The sequence below is a fragment of the Mastigoproctus giganteus genome, chromosome 14, assembly GCF_048544385.1.
Source record: "Mastigoproctus giganteus isolate SK-2022 chromosome 14, ASM4854438v1, whole genome shotgun sequence".
NCBI classification, from domain to species: Eukaryota; Metazoa; Arthropoda; class Arachnida; order Uropygi; family Thelyphonidae; genus Mastigoproctus; species Mastigoproctus giganteus.
The window spans coordinates 25906259-25927158 of NC_143588.1; the positions used below are offsets into that span (position 1 = coordinate 25906259).

Consider the following 20900-nt stretch of genomic DNA (forward strand, 5'->3'; position numbering starts at 1 on the left):
TAACATTTGTTTTTATGGCGCGGGTTCTGATGCGTAAAACTCGTGTTGCAACAAAAAGCATTTTGTTTATTCAATGGTTACTATCGACCTATAGACTCCTCACTAAAGTTTGATGATGATTAAAGTTAATGATTCCTAGAACACTGCTTCAGTCTTCCCTTTAGAAAATCCTGAGACTGCCCCTAAAAACAGATCTTAGTGAAGATAACCGGGATAAAAAAGTTAAACAATCAGAACTAATTCACGACCTATTGTTGACACAAAACACAGTAAAAGAATGAAAGTAAAGTTGAAGAGGTGTTAGGATTTGTAAATAAGAAGGAAATCATAGCACAAACATTCCAGAAAATCTTAAAAATAGCAAATTTCAGTGATTGTTCAAAACGTTACAATGCATTACACCCAGGATTAAGTTGATTTAAAGCCGAAATTTAAAGTCAATAAAGTTGATTTATTGACGAATAATAAAATGTCGGCATACCTTTCAATTATAACAATTGTGTTAACTTCCAATTTCAGATGAAAATTAATTGGTGCTCTGATATTTATAATTGCCTTTTCATACATTATATACGAGTACATGGGAAAAACTTTTGTGAAAGAATTAAAATATGAATTGATGTCTACTGGGACAGTGCGCATCGCCTAGTTAGAATGTTAAAGTGGACACTACGAAATAGTTTTATACGGTAAACCTCCAAGCAGAGACAAATACAATTTGTCTTTGCCTGGAGGCAGGGACAAATTATATCAATCAATGAATATTTATACTTTTAAGGAATATATAGTATATCGTACAGGCTAACCTAACCAGGAGTATTCCTGGTAAGATTTAAAGCATTGCTTTGTGATAATTTTGGTAACAAATGCTTTTAGAAAGTCGATTTCATTCAAAAATATTTCAGAGTTAGTAATATGATTACACATTTAGAACACTTCTAACACATATTCAAAAGTAGTCATTTTACTTTACCCGGATGTATGCCCAATTCTGCTAGCGAATTGCCTGTAAAACTTTTAACCTTTATAAGCAGCCTTCATGGCATTCTGCGATCTACTTCGATCGCAAAATGCCGTGCTTATTATATCCTGATTTACAATGGCAGTTAATGATTTGTGCAAACGCATCGGTCACTTCAATTATTTGGTATTTAAAAATTAATTCAATTTCATTTATGATTAATATCAAACTCGATTTCTGAGTGAGGCTTTCGAATTATGATTTACCTCTGTGGATGGAAAACTCGAGGCCAACATCGCTCACAAACAATATATTCAGTAACAGTTTTAAAAATGTATCAATTACAAATTTTGTACTCAATTACTTTAATAAAAACCTAACCTACTTTATGTAAAAGCTCTTCCGCTTTGTTCAAAATTGTTTCAAAACTTTCTCTCTGAAGAAAAATCTTCCTGGACTGAATTTTACGGTGGAAAGTTTTCTCTAAAAGCGTGATTCCAACTTGCATTCCAAGACTTCTTGCGATATCTCCATGCATCTAAAGAAAAAGGTCACTTAGTTTCTGGCGATATTTTAAGTTTGCGAAATTTATAGATAAAATGGTTTCGTTAAATTACTGAAAGTAATTACAGTCCACTACAACATTATTTTGTATGTTTTATTAATACATATATTAGTTAATATATTACATTAACTTAAGATATGTAATTTTTTACAGCTGTTTCTTTTATCATTAAAATCGCCAGGGAATAATAAATAGAAACATATGCTATACAAAAAACGAACACTACATGACTTTTATTTTGATTATAAATATGATATTCAATGATTCCAGTTATCCTAAGGTGCAAAATCTTAAGAATTATGGGGACACTTACTTAAATGTTTGCGCCCAAGCACAAATGGTTAAGTAAGGTGGTCCTTAAAATTCAGTAATTATGAATTAGAAAACGCTTTATTTAAGCTTTCACTAAAGTACATATTTTTCGAATTAGAAAACACGAATTATATATAATCCTTTTAACTTACGCATATTTAAACGATTTTACTTAAATAAACCATCTTTATTGTACAGAAATATATATATATATATATATATATATATATATATAAACTATAGAAAATTAATAAATAACTTATGTAAAGTTAACTAAACAAGAACTAATTAATGCCATCTATACATATCTAGATAGAACATTACATCAGTCTTATTATATATTTTTTGTATAGTTTAAGTACAATTAGTAAAATAGGTAAGATATATTTCATATAGGATAAGCTGGTAGCTACTTAACCCTATAATAGCCATAACTGGTCCACGAGGCCAAACCTAGTAAAGGATGATCATTAGTCAAAGCAAAAGTAAAAATAAAACAATTAATAAACATAATAATAATATATATCAAGTCAATTATAGGTAATAGGCCTGTTTAACACGGTCAAAAGACAATTAATGAGATAAATGGATAGGTATAATTAAAGTTAGACAATTTTGTTGTTAACAGGCTGGATGACTTTAGCCCGACCGATAGCTAAGACGGCAAAAGCATATATTAAGGAAGAAGAGAAATAAATGAGAACCAATATCCTTCACAATTAATATCATATTAATAAGTACAAAAGGAGCATAAGCTAAAAAAGGAGAACGGATTCAAGGTTTAAGAATAGCAATAGTCCCTCAGTCCCCCTCGAATTACTCTAATAGTTCATGAGTTAAGAAAAATAGAATATGATAGTAAAAGTTAAAAGTAAAGGGAAAGCTATAATGCAAATGTACGTCGGATTGTACCGGGAGCGTAACTTCCCGCCCCTTATAGAAAGAGATCCTGGTATACCATAAGTATAATGAAACAAAATATGATAATATAATGTATCTTATGGAAAAGTATCGGACTGTGGGAAGGCTAATTCCTACATGCTTAAATCGTGGTAAAAAGTTACGTTAAGAAAACCACGATTTAAGCATGTAGGAATTAGCCTTTCCACAGTCCGATACTTTTCCATAAGATACATTATATTATCATATTTTGTTTCATTATACTTATGGTGTACCAGGATCTCTTTCTATAAGGGGCGGGAAGTTACGCTCCCGGTACAATCCGAATATGATAGTAAAAGTTAAAAGTAAAGGGAAAGCTATAATGCAAACTTTTACTATCATATTCTATTTTTCTTACCTCATGAACTATGAGAGTAATTCGAGGGGGACTGAGGGACTATTGCTATTCTTAAACCTTGAATCCGTTCTCCTTTTTTAGCTTATGCTCCTTTTGTACTTATTAATATGATATTAATTGAAGGATATTGGTTCTCATTTATTTCTCTTCTTCCTTAATGCATGCTTTTTCCATCTTAGCTATCGGTCGGGCTAAAGTTATCCAGCCTGTTAACAACAAAATTGTCTAACTTTAATTATACCTATCCATTTATCTCATTAATTGCCTTTTGACCGTGTTAAACAGGCCTATTACCTATAATTGACTTGATATATATTATTATTGTTTATTAATTGTTTTATTTTTACTTTGACTAATGATCATCCTTTACTAGGTTTGGCCTCGTGGACCAGTTATGGCTATTATAGGGTTAAGCAGCTACCAGCTTATCCTATATGAAATATATCTTGCCTATTTTACTAATTGTACTTAAATTATACAAAAAAAAAAAAAAAAAAAAAAAATATATATATATATATATATATATGTGTGTGTATGTTCCTATCACGGCGAAGGGGTGGTACAGATAAGCTTGGTTAAGAACAGGAACAAGAAACTACGATTTACATCCTGAGGTCTAACCGCTGAGATCGAGCAGACAGGGAACTCAACAGCCGACGTAGTCTCGTCTTATCCTTGGTTCGGTCGGAGGGGGGTTCATCATTGCGTTTCCTTCGTTGCGTTTATAATGGGTAGTATTTCCTCGAATGGAAGTTATCTCCCAATGTTAGCCATTTGTCTATTGTAAAGAGAAGAGTTCATGAGAGCAGGCTTAATCCTGAAAATCGTGCCGTGCGGCCACTATCGGAAGCAGAAAGGCAAAAAAAGCCGATCCTGAATAAGGAATATCACTTTATTGCTCACGTGGAGGTATTGGGACTGGCCCATTTGAGGGAACAAAACTTTGTTACTTTTTCGATGTGATTTGAGGGCATCTTCTTGTAAAAAGTCATACCCAGGTCATAATAAAACACGCCTGCGTGCTCTGGATTCATAATTTATTTATTTTTGTTACACAGAGCATTAAAACTATGATAAATGAATTAGCTTTCGGCTGGGTGGCAGCCTTCATCAGATTAAAATACTTTGAATGACAGTTAGAATAGAGATGCACTGCCAGGATGGTATGTGAGACACGTGGTTAATTGTTTGTTGATGTTTGTGGCTGTGACGTATGGTGGTGACGTGGCCAGCGTTTGTCTATGGACAGAATTACTGTTTCTGTGATGGGGTTAAGTTGACAACCACTGTTCCTGTTCAACGAGGAATCCGAGCATTTTATACTTAACGATTCCAACCAGGTGCGCCTTAGGTAATGGTGGGACTTGTCTACAACCACGACATCGCGGTGTGGGTCGATGTCGTGGTGGGTTGTCCAGACATGCTCGGCAATAGCTGAGTGTTCTACATCCGCCAAACGGATCGCCCTTTTATGTTCTGAGAGGCGTTTCTCGAGACGACGACCAGTCTCTCCAAAGTAGCAGCTCGTGCAGTCACGGCAAGAGATGCGATAGACCACACCACTCTGTAGAAGGGTGGGGACAGGTGTTTTTATGTTGGAAAGGAGAGAACGCAGTTTCCAACATAAAAACACCTGTCCCCACCCTTCTACAGAGTGGTGTGGTCTATCGCATCTCTTGCCGTGACTGCACGAGCTGCTACTTTGGAGAGACTGGTCGTCGTCTCGAGAAACGCCTCTCAGAACATAAAAGGGCGATCCGTTTGGCGGATGTAGAACACTCAGCTATTGCCGAGCATGTCTGGATAACCCACCACGACATCGACCCACACCGCGATGTCGTGGTTGTAGACAAGTCCCACCATTACCTAAGGCGCACCTGGTTGGAATCGTTAAGTATAAAATGCTCGGATACCTCGTTGAACAGGAACAGTGGTTGTCAACTTAACCCCATCACAGAAACAGTAATTCTGTCCATAGACAAACGCTGGCCACGTCACCACCATACGTCACAGCCACAAACATCAACAAACAATTAACCACGTGTCTCACGTACCATCCTGGCAGTGCATCTCTATTCTAACTGCCATTCAAAGTATTTTAATCTGATGAAGGCTGTCACCCAGCCGAAAGCTAATTCATTTATCATAGTTTTAATGCTCTGTGTAACAAAAATAAATTATATCCAGGTCAGAATGATGATCCACGGGAATTATAACTCCATCCATGGAAGGATGGGTGTTCAGTGCAATTTCAATGAGAAGACGATTTATGTAGATTTGGCTGGATTTACATGGTGTCGCTGGATATTGGGAGGCAAGGCATGAACTTACGCATAAAAAGTAATGAAATGAGCAGACTAAATGGGAAAGGTATGAGTATGCTGTACCTAACGTCAAATTACCTGATGCTAATTTTTAACGATTAATTTTTTTTAAATTAAATAGTCGAGACAGTAAATTATCAAATATTCTTCAATACTGAGATTTTCCTCATTTTTGGTAAAGAAATTTGTTAGTAAATATCTCATGCTTCCTTTTGCTCTTCAAGTTAAGTTGTTTGGCTTCATACTGTCAGCAGCAAAAACAGCCTGTATTCTTTTTATAAGAAATCAAAGGAATTTGATAGCATTTTCAATTTTTGTGCACCAGACGCTGTTTAAAAAAAAAAAGTTTCTTTTTCTTCTTATTATCCTGATTTACAGCGCCAGTTAATCGTTTTGAATACTTAATATTTTAAGTCAATGCTTCCTGTTATCCTGTGGATGGTATTTAGGTTCAGAATACAGGTATAGTATTTGAAGGTTTCGTAATTATCCTACGCAGTGACTCCCAACAATATCAAACAATTTATATCAATGGATCCGGCCAACGGAAGTCAGAGCTTCGACTCCATTGCCTCTTTTATATCAGCAGATAAATGGAAATTAGTATTAGATCAGTTTATAATTTTATTCACCCCCGGGCCTAGATAACTAAAACAAACGGCACGTGCTGATTTGTCTCCACTGGTCATTCACCTTCATAGTTGTTCATGTAGCATGATATGCTTATCCAGTCCTTGTGAAGGTCCAAATATCAGTCTACCGTTTACATTACGTTGTTTGAAACTATGTACAGAAAGTGAACACTAACGAAATTTAGTGAAAATTTGATGAGCAACTTACCTGAGAATCGACTTCAACCTCCTGTAAAAGGACTTCCCAACTGGTAAATAAACTACTCTGGTAAGAAGGTCTTCAAAAAAAAAAAAAAAAAAGATTAGTTTTTCTGGCATTTGAATATTTCTTTAATTCAGCTAAATTCAGAAATTTAACACAAAAACTACTGAGAGTTAACAATGAAGTCAAAATTAAATGCTTTTGAAGCCGTTCAGTGATCAAACTTTGTTTGTTGGTTTAGGTAATAAGTAAAGAAAAAGGTTCAACCGACTCAACAATACTGAACGATTATCATGTTTCGAACCTGCATTGGAATTTATTTTCAAGTCTTAGAGGAAAAAGTCCCCCCCCCCCTGAAATCTTTCTGGAGAGCCCACATACTTCATTTGCCCATTCTTTCTAATAACTTGTGTGAATCTAAGTTTATTCAAGATACTCTTACTTCCACAATGCCAGATGGATGTTTATTCCAATAATTAATCACACTTTGGCTGACAGCAAATTCTCATATCCATCCAGTAACCATCCTTTTCCAATTTAAAAATATGTCCTCTTGTGTGTCTCCTGCAAGAAAGAGTAAAGCTGCCTAATTTTCCAATCAATTTGACCATATCCCCTGGTTAATTTTCAAAACATCTATTGTACATTTGTCACGTCCACACTAGATATATACCCGGTCCCAGATATCAATGGATACCATAACCTCTTATTGCCAGGCAATAAACGCTGATAATTTCACCAGTATTGAAGATATCTATTTTCGAAATATAAGCGTTCTGAACTCTCTGGGAAAGAAATGTTCTCCTTATTCATAGTAATATCCTACTTTATTCTTATTAGTAACTAATAATATCTAATTTAAAAATTTGATATACGTTACTCTGATCTTCTCTTTAAACAAATTTTACAAATTGATTACATTACCAATCCGCTCTTTAAACGTTCTTCTGTATTACTTACAAATAGGGTTTGAACATCTGCCTTTCCATTTCTCTTAGATTTAAAGATTCCCAAAGCGGGTTCGGTGTTTATTCTATAATAAACAAAGATATTACAATGTGATCTTCATACAGTGGCGAAACTATCATACCGTCTTAGGAAGTGATTAAGTTTAATAATCCACACCTTGGATAATCGTAGACGAAAAATGTTCGGCCATTTAACGAATAGTTCATTTTACAACTTAAACAGTTCAAAGACCTGAGAAATCATCATAACGTTCTGTGGTTAGCTTGTTTTGAGGGACGGAAACTAGAGTTTCAAGAATAAAAATGGAAACCTCGCCAAGGTCACACCCATTCATACTGAGCAGTATGAACACCTGTGAGCCTTCTAAACTAGCCAAAGATTAAAGCACCCAAGTGGCACTGTATCTTTTGTACATGACAATCACTTCGGTACCTCACAGTCTGGAAAAGGTGTACCTACACAGATAACAGCGTATAACAAAAACGTTACTCAAGTCTTCAGATGTTCCATTATGCAGCTCACACAAAACGATCAGCTCTAAGGCCGCCCGTAACTACTAGACATTTGTACTTGTAACTGTCTTGGACGTACATTCTCCTACCATTTAACGTCATTTTGTTGAACCTTGAGTGTTGTTTTTTTTTTTTTTTATGAAAACCCCAAACACGAAAGGTATCAAAATCTATAGTACTTAGTACCGTGCATGGGTTGAAGGAGAAGTATGGGGGGAGGGGGATGCCGGAAACTTTGCTCTAGAGACTAAACATGGGTTTCACCACTTCAAGCCTCCAAATAAGCAAAGTGGTGGTATTTCACCGGTTGATGAAAGTCATCTACCACCTAGTTGTACGGCAACGCTACCATTCCGTGAATTAAATGCTCAATCTGTTTACGCAAGTCTGAGTACATAATCTGACTCTAATCCGTAATCTGACTGTAGTGAATGAATGCAGATAGCAGTTTCAATATGACAGTACTGTACTATTAAATGCGCGTTTACTTTGGTCGATTTGCCTGTTTGCTTGCGAGTTTCCGGGGAGAAAAACTCATGCATTCACTTAAGGCACCTAACTGAGCGACTAGCTGAGCCACATATTAAAAAAGGCCCAAAAAAAAATTCCCTCCAGTCATCGACGGGTTTCGAACTCTGGTCTTTTCCACCCGGTGTGGGGAGGACAGTGATTCTACTTCTACCAACTATGCTACCCATGAGGGCCTGAAATACTACCCAGAAATTATCACTGCTTGTTTTACGCACTGTCCGATTATCAATTCTCAAAAACTCTTAAAAAGGTTGACTGTTAAATATTCAATTTAAAAACGAGGAAAGTGAATGAAACGTTCAGGCTATAGAAACCATTATTCCTACCTACACTGAACAACAGTGTTGTCATCTGGTCACCTATTAACAAAGACGCATATCTTCATTATGGATCTGTTAATAGGCTTAAAAAGTATCCAAATAATACAGGATGTCTATAAAGTATTCAACTGGATTATAGCTCGATTAAAATTTTATTGTAGTAGGTATCTCAAAATGGTTTGTTGCAGTTATCAAAGCGACTCAATGACATTATTCTCATGCGACACAATAACATTAAAATGGCGACAGTGCAGGAGAAAGCAATGTGCGTGTTACCATATCTCCAGAGACTGTAAAGAGACGTTTTCAACGGGACTTCCAGAAAGATCCACCTAATGAACAATCAATGAGGCGACGGCCGAAATAGTTTCAAGAAACTAGCAGTGTGCTGCACCAGAAAGGAGCAGGTAGGCCTAGTGTATCTGCAGATAACGTTATGGAATTTCAGAAAGTGTTTACCCGAACTCCCACAAAATCTATCCGCCGGGCAAGCCTGCAACTGCAAATACAGCGAGCAACACATTTGCAAAAGATTGAAACATTATGCTTACAAAGTGCAAATCGCTGAGAAAATTAAGCCTTGCGACAAACCATAACGAGAGCAATTCGCTGCACACATCCTCAACCATATAGACGAAGATGAGCACTTTCTGGAAAATGTCGATTTCGGTTGATGAAGCGACATTCCATCTATCTGACAAAGCTAATAGACAATTGTCGCACATGGGGATCTGAAAATCCCCACTCAGTTCATGAACACGAGCCTGATAATCCCAAGGAAAGATAGTCCCAGGTGATCGAGCCATTTTTTTTCCAGCTAAACACTGTAAACTCTGCAAATTAACTAGATACCCAAATTGTACGCTTACCGGGGCACCACCACACTGGAGCCCTGCATGTGCTCGATTTCCTCAATAAAATATTTCCTAACCGATGGATCGGCTGAGATTGTCCTATTCCATGGCCTCCTCTTTCTCTGGATATCACATGTATAGATTTATTTGTATGGGGCTACATAAAGTACAAGGCGTATGCAAAAAAAAAAAAAAAAAAAAAAAGTTAAGAGTTTTAACAGTTAAAAGACCGACTGAGCAGGCACTGTCTTCCATTTCTCAAGGGATGCTTCAAAATACTTGGAATGAAATCGCCTACAGTCTTCACATTCTATGTGCAACCAAAGGTGCCCATGTGGAAGTTTATTGAAGTATAGTTGTGTGATAAGAAATTCTTTAGTTGCTTTATTAAGTGTAGCAAACCAGTTTACAATACCTATTAATATAAAATTTTAATCGAAATCGAGCTTCATAATCAGGTGAATAATTTATAGACACCTTGTAGTTTTTGTTTCTCGCAGACATTTTAATGAACTAATAACAATCAGCGTTCCAGCCTTTCCGATTCCGCCTTTACCTGTTCATTTTAAGCAAATTAAACTTTCACAGAAGTAATGAAAATACACCATTCTTACGTATTTATAATTCTTAACCATGATCACTAACAGTAAGAAAGGTTAAGAATTTCAGGTTAATTTTTTTTTTTTTTTTTACCCTGAAAAAATTCCGTAGAGATCTTCCCGTAAAGAGATGGGTAAACAGAATAATTACCTGTTTGATTAATCTTTCATAATGCGGGCTACTTTAAGTTACCACAGTGTGACAGTCTTAATAATTAAAATTCTCCTGAGAGAAGTATGTTGTTACTTTATTAGTAATGCAATGCCAGTTTACGGCTGTTTTGGTGGTACCTGCCCTCTCACCGATGAAGTAACTTGGGTTCCTTTTTGCGCTTCATCAGCGAGAAGCCAGGCACAAATCAGTGAAACTCCGACAAAACCAGTATATGTATGCCGCTCTCATTGATAAGGAGCGTGTGAAAATGCTTCTCTGGTGTACCCTTAATTCTGCGATAGACAAGAGACTTAGTCCCTAAATTCTCTGTTTTAAAAAAATTAAAACAGAATAAACGCGCAAAATGATTTCCCCCTACTGCATTATAAATTTGCGGAAACGGTTATGATTGGGCAGTGTGGCTAATCCAGTTTCCACAATAGCAGTTTCAAGGTGTAAATGCTACCTCAGAAATTCACATATTACAAATCTGAACATTAGAAAAAAAATGACTTTTTCCCTTTACAATTTGGTGGAAAAGATGATTCATTAAATTTCTTACTAATTCTGCAAATAGGAGTTGTTTTCCTTGTTTATACAAATGCAAAGTGAAAGAAAAGACAAGTCTTTCCAAACACACTACAAATAAGCAGCGTAGTGTAGAAAGAAACTTGTGGTGGTAACCTATTAATCCGAGATCAACAGAAAAGATTTATTTTCCTTTTTCTTTTCTTCAGCGAAGTATAAACACTAAACGTACAGAAATCAGTAATTACTAAATTTGTGTATTTCTTGTGTGTAATATTTGTACTTGAATTTTGACTTCTGGAGGCGAGCCACATATTATAGATAAATAGCATACTTCTCTTATTAGGAATTGGAACAACAGACATACATTGTCTAAGTTTCAATATGAAGAAGTACACAAAATTCTAAATTTTTCACAATGTGCTAATATTCTCTGAATTACTCAGAGTTTGAAACCAGCTAGCTAGTCCAATTCATGAGCATTATCCAATAAGACCCCGATTAAATCAGTACACAAATTCATTGCTTGAACTTGTAGATACCATTTGCTGTCAATAAAATAAAATGGTTCTTTGGCATGACCGCAGAAGTCGGAGGACTTCAACTAATTATTTCAACAAGGATACGGTCGCTATCGTGTTTACTAGTTACATGAGTTCGAACCACGGTTAACTCAACACGTGTGCCACTGCACTCTCGAAATTGACTCGGTTACGTTGCATTATTGTCAAATGTATTTCACAGCGTATTATGGTAAGAGATTAAAAAAAAAAAAAAAAAAAAAAAAAAAAAAACTTTCATACCTTGCGTCCCCCTTAAATTATTTCATAAATAGGTTTGACATGAAATTAGCTATGAGTATACATACTTATATAATTAATAACACTTCAATTTGATCTCAAAGATTGATTAAAAATTGATAAAATGAATGTAACAAACGACGAAATAAAATTAACATACGCTCCAGAGTTTGGGAACTTCAGCAATGAAAAGTTCAGTTGATATGAAAACAGAATTATTAAAAACATTACTGTGAAGAAGAAAAAACCCATACTGCATTGAACAGTAATTATATTATTATTTTCGGTCAATTGTAAGATTACAATTAACCTTCAGTAATGGACTTTACTGCTACTTAAATAGAGCCGCAGCTCATATTCGAATGAAGAGTCCTAAAGGACTTCATTCAAATATGTGCTTGATAAAGAAGGCAAGAATGTCATTTCTGTACAAACTTAGAATCGTATACTGTTTGGTGAGATGATTCTTTTCTCTGATAAAATTATTCGGTGAATTTCATAGGAATCTACAAGAGAAAAAAAAAAAAAAAACTATCATAACTTTTGTACATGAATATTTCCACTTATTAAGGGGGCCATATAAGCGAAACGCTGAAAATAACATTATGAAGTACTTTAACAGAATTAAAAGAGTGCATGGAATTACATACCAAAACGAAAAATTCAATTAAAAAAAGCATTTAAGGAGGAAATGGGAAAGATAGGTAACGATAATGAGCTCATTAAGACATTAGTCTTATCGTAACTCTGTACCAACTCTGTGATCATTTATCTTTTCAGAGAAGGCAACTTAAAGTATGATATTCGTTTAAGATAGTGTATCTAAGAAATATCAGAAAGATAAAATGGTGCAGAAGGGAACGAAGAGGTTGTTTTTCTGGTAAAGATGTAGAAGATAAGATAATTTTTTTTAGGCGTACGCTTTAGCGGCGCGCGCGCACGCACGCGCACACACACACACACACACAAAACAAAAAGGGCACTGTACCTTTATCTTAACATTACTTACGTTAAGATAAAGGTATATTGATAATCGCTAAAGCCATTAAATAATTAAATATTATGTAATCGTTGCGTATTTATTGATATTACTCTATTGCTATTTATCGTAGGTTATCACTCAAATAATTTTAATGGAATAATTGTTTTAATTATATATATATATATATATATATATATATATATATATATATATATAAAGTAGATGCGTGTTAAAGAATAGCTTTGCACAAAGCAGCAGAAAGCTAAAACTTAAAGGAATATAAATGGGTTTTTAATGTAACTGTTTAAAAGAAAAGCTTAAAGAGTCACATAGAAAAGAGGTAAACAGTAGTTAAATGGTTTCGGTGAAAGCAAAATTAATAAATTAGTATGACAGAAGCACCTAAAAGCGCAAAGCAGCATTAAAGGAGATGCAAGAGTATATGTAATTCGTATTAATTTTAAATTAAATTGAGTAAGTATAAATGGATATGAAAGTTACACAAGGTGCCAGTAACAATAAAGGTGAGAAAAGTTTTTTTTTTTTTTTTTTAATGAAACTCCCAAACACGAGAGGTATTAGAACCTATAGTACTGAGTACCGTGCTTGGTTGGAGGTTGAGAAGACGAAAGAGTATATTTGTTGACATTGGACTTGAACTTTTGTAGACTGTAATTTTCAGGAATTACGTACGAAGGTTGTTCCAGAAAACAGCAGTTGAATGAATAAACGAGGAAGATTAAGAGTTGGTTTTGTGGGTTTGAAGTTGGACAGTAAATGGATGTGGGCTGGTGGCGGCACGTGTTCGGACTGTTTTGAGAGGAGGAGAGCGGAAATTATAGAAGCCAGTTCAGAAGAACAGTGCCCATGGGAGTATCTGTAGAAAAGGCATGCAGCAGAAACAGTACGTCTATGATAAAGCGAGTGGAGAGACTCTGTTAGAGAGGAGTCATTAATTAACCTAACTGCCCTCTTCTGAATGGAATCAAGAAGCCTGAGAGAGGTTTTGGGGGCACCACCCCAAATGTGGGAACAATATTCCATGGCAGGGCGGATTTGCGATTTATACAGAGTGAGCAGCTGTTTGGAAGAAAAGTAACGCCGAGAGCGAAAGAGAAAACCAAGTTTTTTAGATGCAGAGGAAGCAATATTTGTAATGTGCTTGCGCCAAGAGAGATTAGAAGTCAGGGTAATCCCCAAAAGAGATAAATCATTTTGCCTAGAAATTGGAGTGTCACCAAAGATAAGCATAAGTGCAGAAGAATCCTCTTTGCGAGATATAAGACAAGACTGAGTTTTAGAAGGATTGAAATCAACTAAGTTGTCTTTGCTCCACTGGAGAATTTCCTGGGGATCGGAATTTAAGGAATTGGTAGCGGATATTCGAGAAGTTGAAGCTGATTGAGCAGGGCAAGATTACCCAAAATGGAAAGTGGAAGGCAATGTGCTATCATCAGCAAAACTATGGATAGGATTTCCAGTCAACGGAAGGTCATTAATATACAAGAGGAAAAGAGTGGGGGAAAGAACTGACCTTGGGGGACACCAGCATTAGTGGAGAAGTTAGAAGATAGAGAGCCATCTACCAACACCCTCAGTGAACGATCAGAGAAAAAAAAAAACTGGAAAACCATAAAATGGAAGCTTGTTTAGAAGACATTTATGCCAAACACGATCTAAATCCTTTGAGATGTCAAGAGCAACTGCTTGTATTTCACCGAACTTTTCCATTGAATTTGTCCATGAATGGGTAATAGAAGTCAGAATATCACCAGTGGATCGACACTGATGGAATCCATACTGGCGATCGTTGATCAGACGGAAGGTAGTTCAAGAGTTGGCGGTTAATTGATTTCTCCATTACTTTAGAAAGAGTAGAAGTAATTACAATGGGACGATTATTGGATGGGAGGGATTTGTCACCCTTTTTAGGAACTGGCTGATATGAGCAAATTTCCAAGCAGAAGGAAAAACACATTTGGAATAAGAAAGTGAAAAAAGGCGGCAAATAACAGGAGTAAGTTCAGTAGGTTTTGAGAACAAGTGGAGTGTAAGGACCCGTCCTTACATTAATTAATAAAATTTGTTAAATATTATGTGAATTTAACTGTGATACGAATAGTGGTTTTCTGATAAAAACAACATGGGTTAAGAAGCTCTGGAATTCAAAAATACCTTCCAGTCACTCCCTGTTTAGTTGTAGTTTGTTTGTATGGAAATTCTTTGACGAGTCAGTAAAAGTAAATAACCGTGACAAATCCCCATTAAGACAGAGGCAGATGCACCATAGTAAGGGCCAAGAGCACTTAAGTTGGCTCTCTTAGAAATTTCACAGTGGAACGCCATTAGAGGTGGGCGACGTCACCAGGTGTGCGCGCGTGAGGTCACGGGAAGAGCTGTGACGTTTCTCAGTTAACCTGAACTTCCGCCTCTCGTTCTAGATGGTTCTCGTATATTCTAGGCCACGGAAGTTGGGAAGAAGACCCGCCCACGGAAGATGAGAGGAGACAAATGAGAGCACAGGTAAAGGGATGCGCAGATCTCCTATTGGCCAGGAAGAAAGTGGAGGGAATTTTGAGAGGGAGATTAGGAAGAAGTTTTCGTGGCATTCAGGGAGAAGCTTTCGTGGCATTCGGAAGAAGTTTCGGGGCATTCGGAAGAAGTTTTCGGAGGAGTCGGAAGAAGTTCTCGGAGCGGTCTGGAGAATGATTTGAATGAGTTGGAGAACGATACAAAGCAGAGCAGTAGTCTACTTTGGGTGATAGCTGCAGCCCTGAGGTAGATGGAAGCAACGATAGAAATTCTGCGTATCCCGACAGCCCGTAGGAATGTTCACCTGTAAGCATGGAAGCCGTAGCAAGGAAGAATCACATCCTGAAAATTATATAGGCAAAGCCAGTCTAATGAGTGGTCGAACCATTGACCTACTAGACAACTCTATCCACGGAAGACGAAATGCTGACCGGTAAAGAATATACGACCCTGATTGATTCCAGCCACGCAGTATCCGTTAGGGAGACACCATAAATCACCGAGATCCCCAAAAGAGCGCCCCCGCATTCCAGTACCTGAATGACCGATATGAAAGGAAGCCGAGCAGAGAGGAAAGTTCCAGGCCAAACATGTAAGTGCTATAGAGTCTACCGAAATAGGTGTACTTAATTTATTAAGGAGAGGACTTTAGGAGAAATATGTATATATAATTAAAGAGGGGGATTTAAGCAATGAATATATGTATAAAAGTGTAATGTATTTAAGACGGACGTAGCCTATAATTTGAAGTGAAGCTCCTCATAATAATGCTTGATGGAAGGAGAGGGTATAATAGATAACTGAGAATTGTTTAAGGTTGGGAAAGTTTCTTTATATTATATATGAAGTTAAAGGTTGAAATTTTGATTTATAATGAGTTGATTTGTGGAGAGTATTTCTGATTTGAGTAGGGGCTACTTAAAAGTGATATATATAAAGGTATAGAGGATTAACGGTCCTGAAGGGTAATGTTAAATTGAATTGATTAATATTTCCTGTTAACCTGATTGCAGTAAAGGTGTCTAATTGAATAAATGAAATTTTCTTACAAATTGAGACACGAACTCTGAAGGTTTTTGTGAGCCAGTTCATTGGCTGGTAGTTGTTGGTGTATTATATAGACTGTTCAGAAGAAGAGTTGGAAGAATCTATGTAAGTGTATGCCACGACCTATCGAAGTCCCTGTGAAGAACATGAAGAGACACCATAGCATAATAAATAATAATGTGTATTAGAATAGGATATCTGATGATGAAACATTTGAGTTTGAACAAGATATTTACACATATAAAGGTTAATGAAATAACAAGTCACTATTATTAGTTTCTGTATGATATGTTAATAAACATTGTTTTATTTTACATTCATGTGTTGGAGTCTGTCATTCCGAAACTCAGCCAATCCTGTGGAGAAATACTTAAAATAATTAAGGTCCCCTACGAGTCAGGTAATCTTCTGAGAACAAACAAGTCAGATGCTAAGTGGGAGGATTGGACTACGGGGATATACATATATAAAGAGGGGATATAAGTAATAAAAAAAATTAAAATATTAATACAAAAGGAAGATATACAAAAAAAATAACCCCATAAGTAATAAACGTTACCCCACCCCCACAATTGGCGAGCGAAAGCCAGGATAATTCTGCACAACGGAAGGCTGAGTTCAGAACGACAGGAAAATAGATATACATGTATATATATGTAATCCAGTTGCTGAAACTGATAGAAAAAATTCAGCTGGCGAGCCAGAAAGCGTAAGTTAGAATTATATATGTATTACTGAGTTGATTATTGTTGAATGAATTTTAGATGGAACAGGTAAATAACGGTGGATTTTAGAGACAAGTATTGATTTAGCGTTGAACTGGAAATTATTATTTATGTACAATTGAATTAATTAGTGAGACCGGACAGGGAAACCTCAAGGATAGATAGGTAAAAATTAATAAGTTTTATAATTATTGGGTGTTGAAATTTTACTAATTGATTATTGATCAAGCAGGTAAATGTTAATGGTAAATTGAATTAGATTATCTAATATAGTTAAAGAATTCTAGAAAGATTAATCGGCAGACATATTAATTAGTTAAGGTTGATAGCTAGAGATTAATAGATATAAAATAAAAATGCCAAGAAAGGGTAGGAAACGCGGCGAGGACTGCGAAAATTTTTGGGGCCACAGTGACGAACATGAAGGCCAAGAAAAACCGGAGGTGAGAATGGTAAGCGGGGTAGCAAAGGGGTCAGGACAAATCAAATACAGCAAGTATTTGAAACCATTTAAGGGGGAATCAAGTGAAAGAGTGGAAAAATTTATTAATAAATTAAAACTAATTAAGGATAAGGAAGAGTTAAGCGATATGGATGTCATAACTATAGGGGAATTTAAACTAGAAGGACAGGCATTAGAAAAATACAGGCAGGCTACAGTGGCAGAAGAAATAGTAACGCTCCACAGATTCACTGAGACATTAAGAAAAATATTTGGGAAAAAGAATGACTTGTTAACAAGCGTAGGAAAGTTGGGAGGATACACGCAAACCACTCGCGAAACAGTAAGCGAATTCCACCAGCGCCTCCTAAATTTAAAACTAAACACAGAAACATCGGAATCGGAGAAACAGGCATTCGAAAAAATACTAACTGGGCAGTTCATCACAGGGCTCAGGCACAATTTTAAAAAGAAGTACTAAGAAAAAATCCAGAAACATTAACAGACGCGTACACCCACTCATTAGAGGAAGAAAGGCTTGAGAACTTTAGCAAAAATACGGGGGCAAAGGAGATAAACGCGATAACCGACAGAAAGCAGCCTGAAACAGGAAAGGAATCGAGGGAGTGGGGGAGCGAAATCGAAGGGTTAGCTAAACATTTAAATAGCATCGAAAGAAAGATGGAGTGGATGATGGAAAGGCTCTCCTTAAGCAATGATGCTAGAGAAATTCAGCAACAAACGGAAGTGAAACAAAGATTGGGTATAGTTTCACGAACAAACGAGGGGGGAGACAAGGACGGCGGTCGTAAATGGTGTTATAAGTGCCAGAACTCAGACCATTGGACCCGCTACTGCAAAGTGAAACAGGGTGCTAAAGAAAGCTGGGAAAGGGAAGAGTATTGGGAACGAGACAGGTACCCACACGTAAAAAACCCCAGAAACATGGACAAGCACAGGGAGGAAAGGCATTGCGCAAAACAAGGGGGGTATCGGAATGAACGAGAGCGCATTAACAATGCCGTAGTCAAGAGACATGGATCTTTTAGACATGCCCGCTGCGGGAGGCCATCATTACACTTAAACACCGCCAAAGGAAAGGCCATATCTTTAGGTGCGGTAAGTGCTAAGGGCAGTAGAAACGACCTGTTATATGTGAGAGGCAGCTTAGGAGGGGTACCAGGTAAGTTTCTGGTGGACACAGGAGCCTCGAGGTCTATTTTAATGTGGGACTACCTCATTAAATACTGCAAAAGGCCGAGTAAGGGAGATATAAGATGTTGCCGCGATTTTCTTGTGGAGGGGGTAGGTGCTGGAGAAATTCACACCGATTACATTGTCAGAGACAAGGTAAGAATACAGGGGTGTGATAACTTGGTGGCCCATTCATATTTTGTGGCAAACAGAATAAACAGTCGTCGACACGACGCAATACTAGGCACGGACCTCCTAAGGAAGTTAAGAGCCAAGATAGATGTGAGAAATGGCCGCATTACCTTCGGCAGTAATACCCAGGCGAGTCCAAAGGTAGACAGGAGGCGAAAGGCAGGCGTCAGAGCCCAGTATGAGCCAGAGAAAGGGGAAACTCCAAAGGAAGCTAGTGGGGAAGAATTAGAAGGGTGTAAGGCAAGCACAGATAATAAAGTTCTGGTTACACAAAACAAATGGAAATTAAATAAGAACACCAAAACAAATAGGAATAATGAGGGAAGGTGCCAAGAGAAGGGGAGGGTGTTACACGTAGGAATTTTGGAAACGAGAGAAAGGGTCGGTTTACATTCGGGAGAGAAAACACATGAAGGGGGAGAGAATGGCTGTGATGAGAAGGATCGCAAATTAAATGGAGCAACAGAAATTAAAGGAATCGAAGGATTAGGAAATTACAGAACTGAAGCTTCCAGTGAGGAGAAGGCACACAAACTGAAGGAAATAAACAGGATGCAGCAAATGTATCTAGGAGCAGTATTCGACGAAAATATGGGATGGGAGTAGTTAATGAAGCTTAATATAAGTTTAAGTAATGTCTGGTATATAAGTGTAATTAGAAAATATAAAAAGGCAATTAGAGGAGATTGGCTGTCGATTAAGTGGATCTGGGATAAAGGAAAATCCGTCTGAGGACAGAAAGAAAGAAAAAAATTTACATATGGAATATAAATTTTTTAGGGGAAGAGGAATGCTATGTAAGGACCCGTCCTTACATTAATTAATAAAATTTGTTAAATATTATGTGAATTTAACTGTGATACGAATAGTGGTTTTCTGATAAAAACAACATGGGTTAAGAAGCTCTGGAATTCAAAAATACCTTCCAGTCACTCCCTGTTTAGTTGTAGTTTGTTTGTATGGAAATTCTTTGACGAGTCAGTAAAAGTAAATAACCGTGACAAATCCCCATTAAGACAGAGGCAGATGCACCATAGTAAGGGCCAAGAGCACTTAAGTTGGCTCTCTTAGAAATTTCACAGTGGAACGCCATTAGAGGTGGGCGACGTCACCAGGTGTGCGCGCGTGAGGTCACGGGAAGAGCTGTGACGTTTCTCAGTTAACCTGAACTTCCGCCTCTCGTTCTAGATGGTTCTCGTATATTCTAGGCCACGGAAGTTGGGAAGAAGACCCGCCCACGGAAGATGAGAGGAGACAAATGAGAGCACAGGTAAAGGGATGCGCAGATCTCCTATTGGCCAGGAAGAAAGTGGAGGGAATTTTGAGAGGGAGATTAGGAAGAAGTTTTCGTGGCATTCAGGGAGAAGCTTTCGTGGCATTCGGAAGAAGTTTCGGGGCATTCGGAAGAAGTTTTCGGAGGAGTCGGAAGAAGTTCTCGGAGCGGTCTGGAGAATGATTTGAATGAGTTGGAGAACGATACAAAGCAGAGCAGTAGTCTACTTTGGGTGATAGCTGCAGCCCTGAGGTAGATGGAAGCAACGATAGAAATTCTGCGTATCCCGACAGCCCGTAGGAATGTTCACCTGTAAGCATGGAAGCCGTAGCAAGGAAGAATCACATCCTGAAAATTATATAGGCAAAGCCAGTCTAATGAGTGGTCGAACCATTGACCTACTAGACAACTCTATCCACGGAAGACGAAATGCTGACCGGTAAAGAATATACGACCCTGATTGATTCCAGCCACGCAGTATCCGTTAGGGAGACACCATAAATCACCGAGATCCCCAAAAGAGCGCCCCCGCATTCCAGTACCTGAATGACCGATATGAAAGGAAGCCGAGCAGAGAGGAAAGTTCCAGGCCAAACATGTAAGTGCTATAGAGTCTACCGAAATAGGTGTACTTAATTTATTAAGGAGAGGACTTTAGGAGAAATATGTATATATAATTAAAGAGGGGGATTTAAGCAATGAATATATGTATAAAAGTGTAATGTATTTAAGACGGACGTAGCCTATAATTTGAAGTGAAGCTCCTCATAATAATGCTTGATGGAAGGAGAGGGTATAATAGATAACTGAGAATTGTTTAAGGTTGGGAAAGTTTCTTTATATTATATATGAAGTTAAAGGTTGAAATTTTGATTTATAATGAGTTGATTTGTGGAGAGTATTTCTGATTTGAGTAGGGGCTACTTAAAAGTGATATATATAAAGGTATA

The 20900-nt window shown here is 37.1% G+C and overlaps 1 protein-coding gene across 2 annotated transcripts in view; it reads right to left on the reverse strand.

Moving 5' to 3' along the window:
- Positions 1–20900, reverse strand: part of Stacl (SH3 and cysteine-rich domain-containing protein) — an 876542-nt gene that overhangs the window by 598352 nt on the left and 257290 nt on the right. For both annotated transcript variants that reach the window (XM_090388808.1, XM_090388807.1), the window contains exons 3-4: positions 6303–6372; positions 1347–1499 (exon numbers count right to left, since the gene is read on the reverse strand). In XM_090388808.1, the coding sequence (XP_090244934.1) occupies positions 1347–1499; positions 6303–6372 (223 nt within the window). The remainder of the gene's footprint in view (positions 1–1346; positions 1500–6302; positions 6373–20900) is intronic.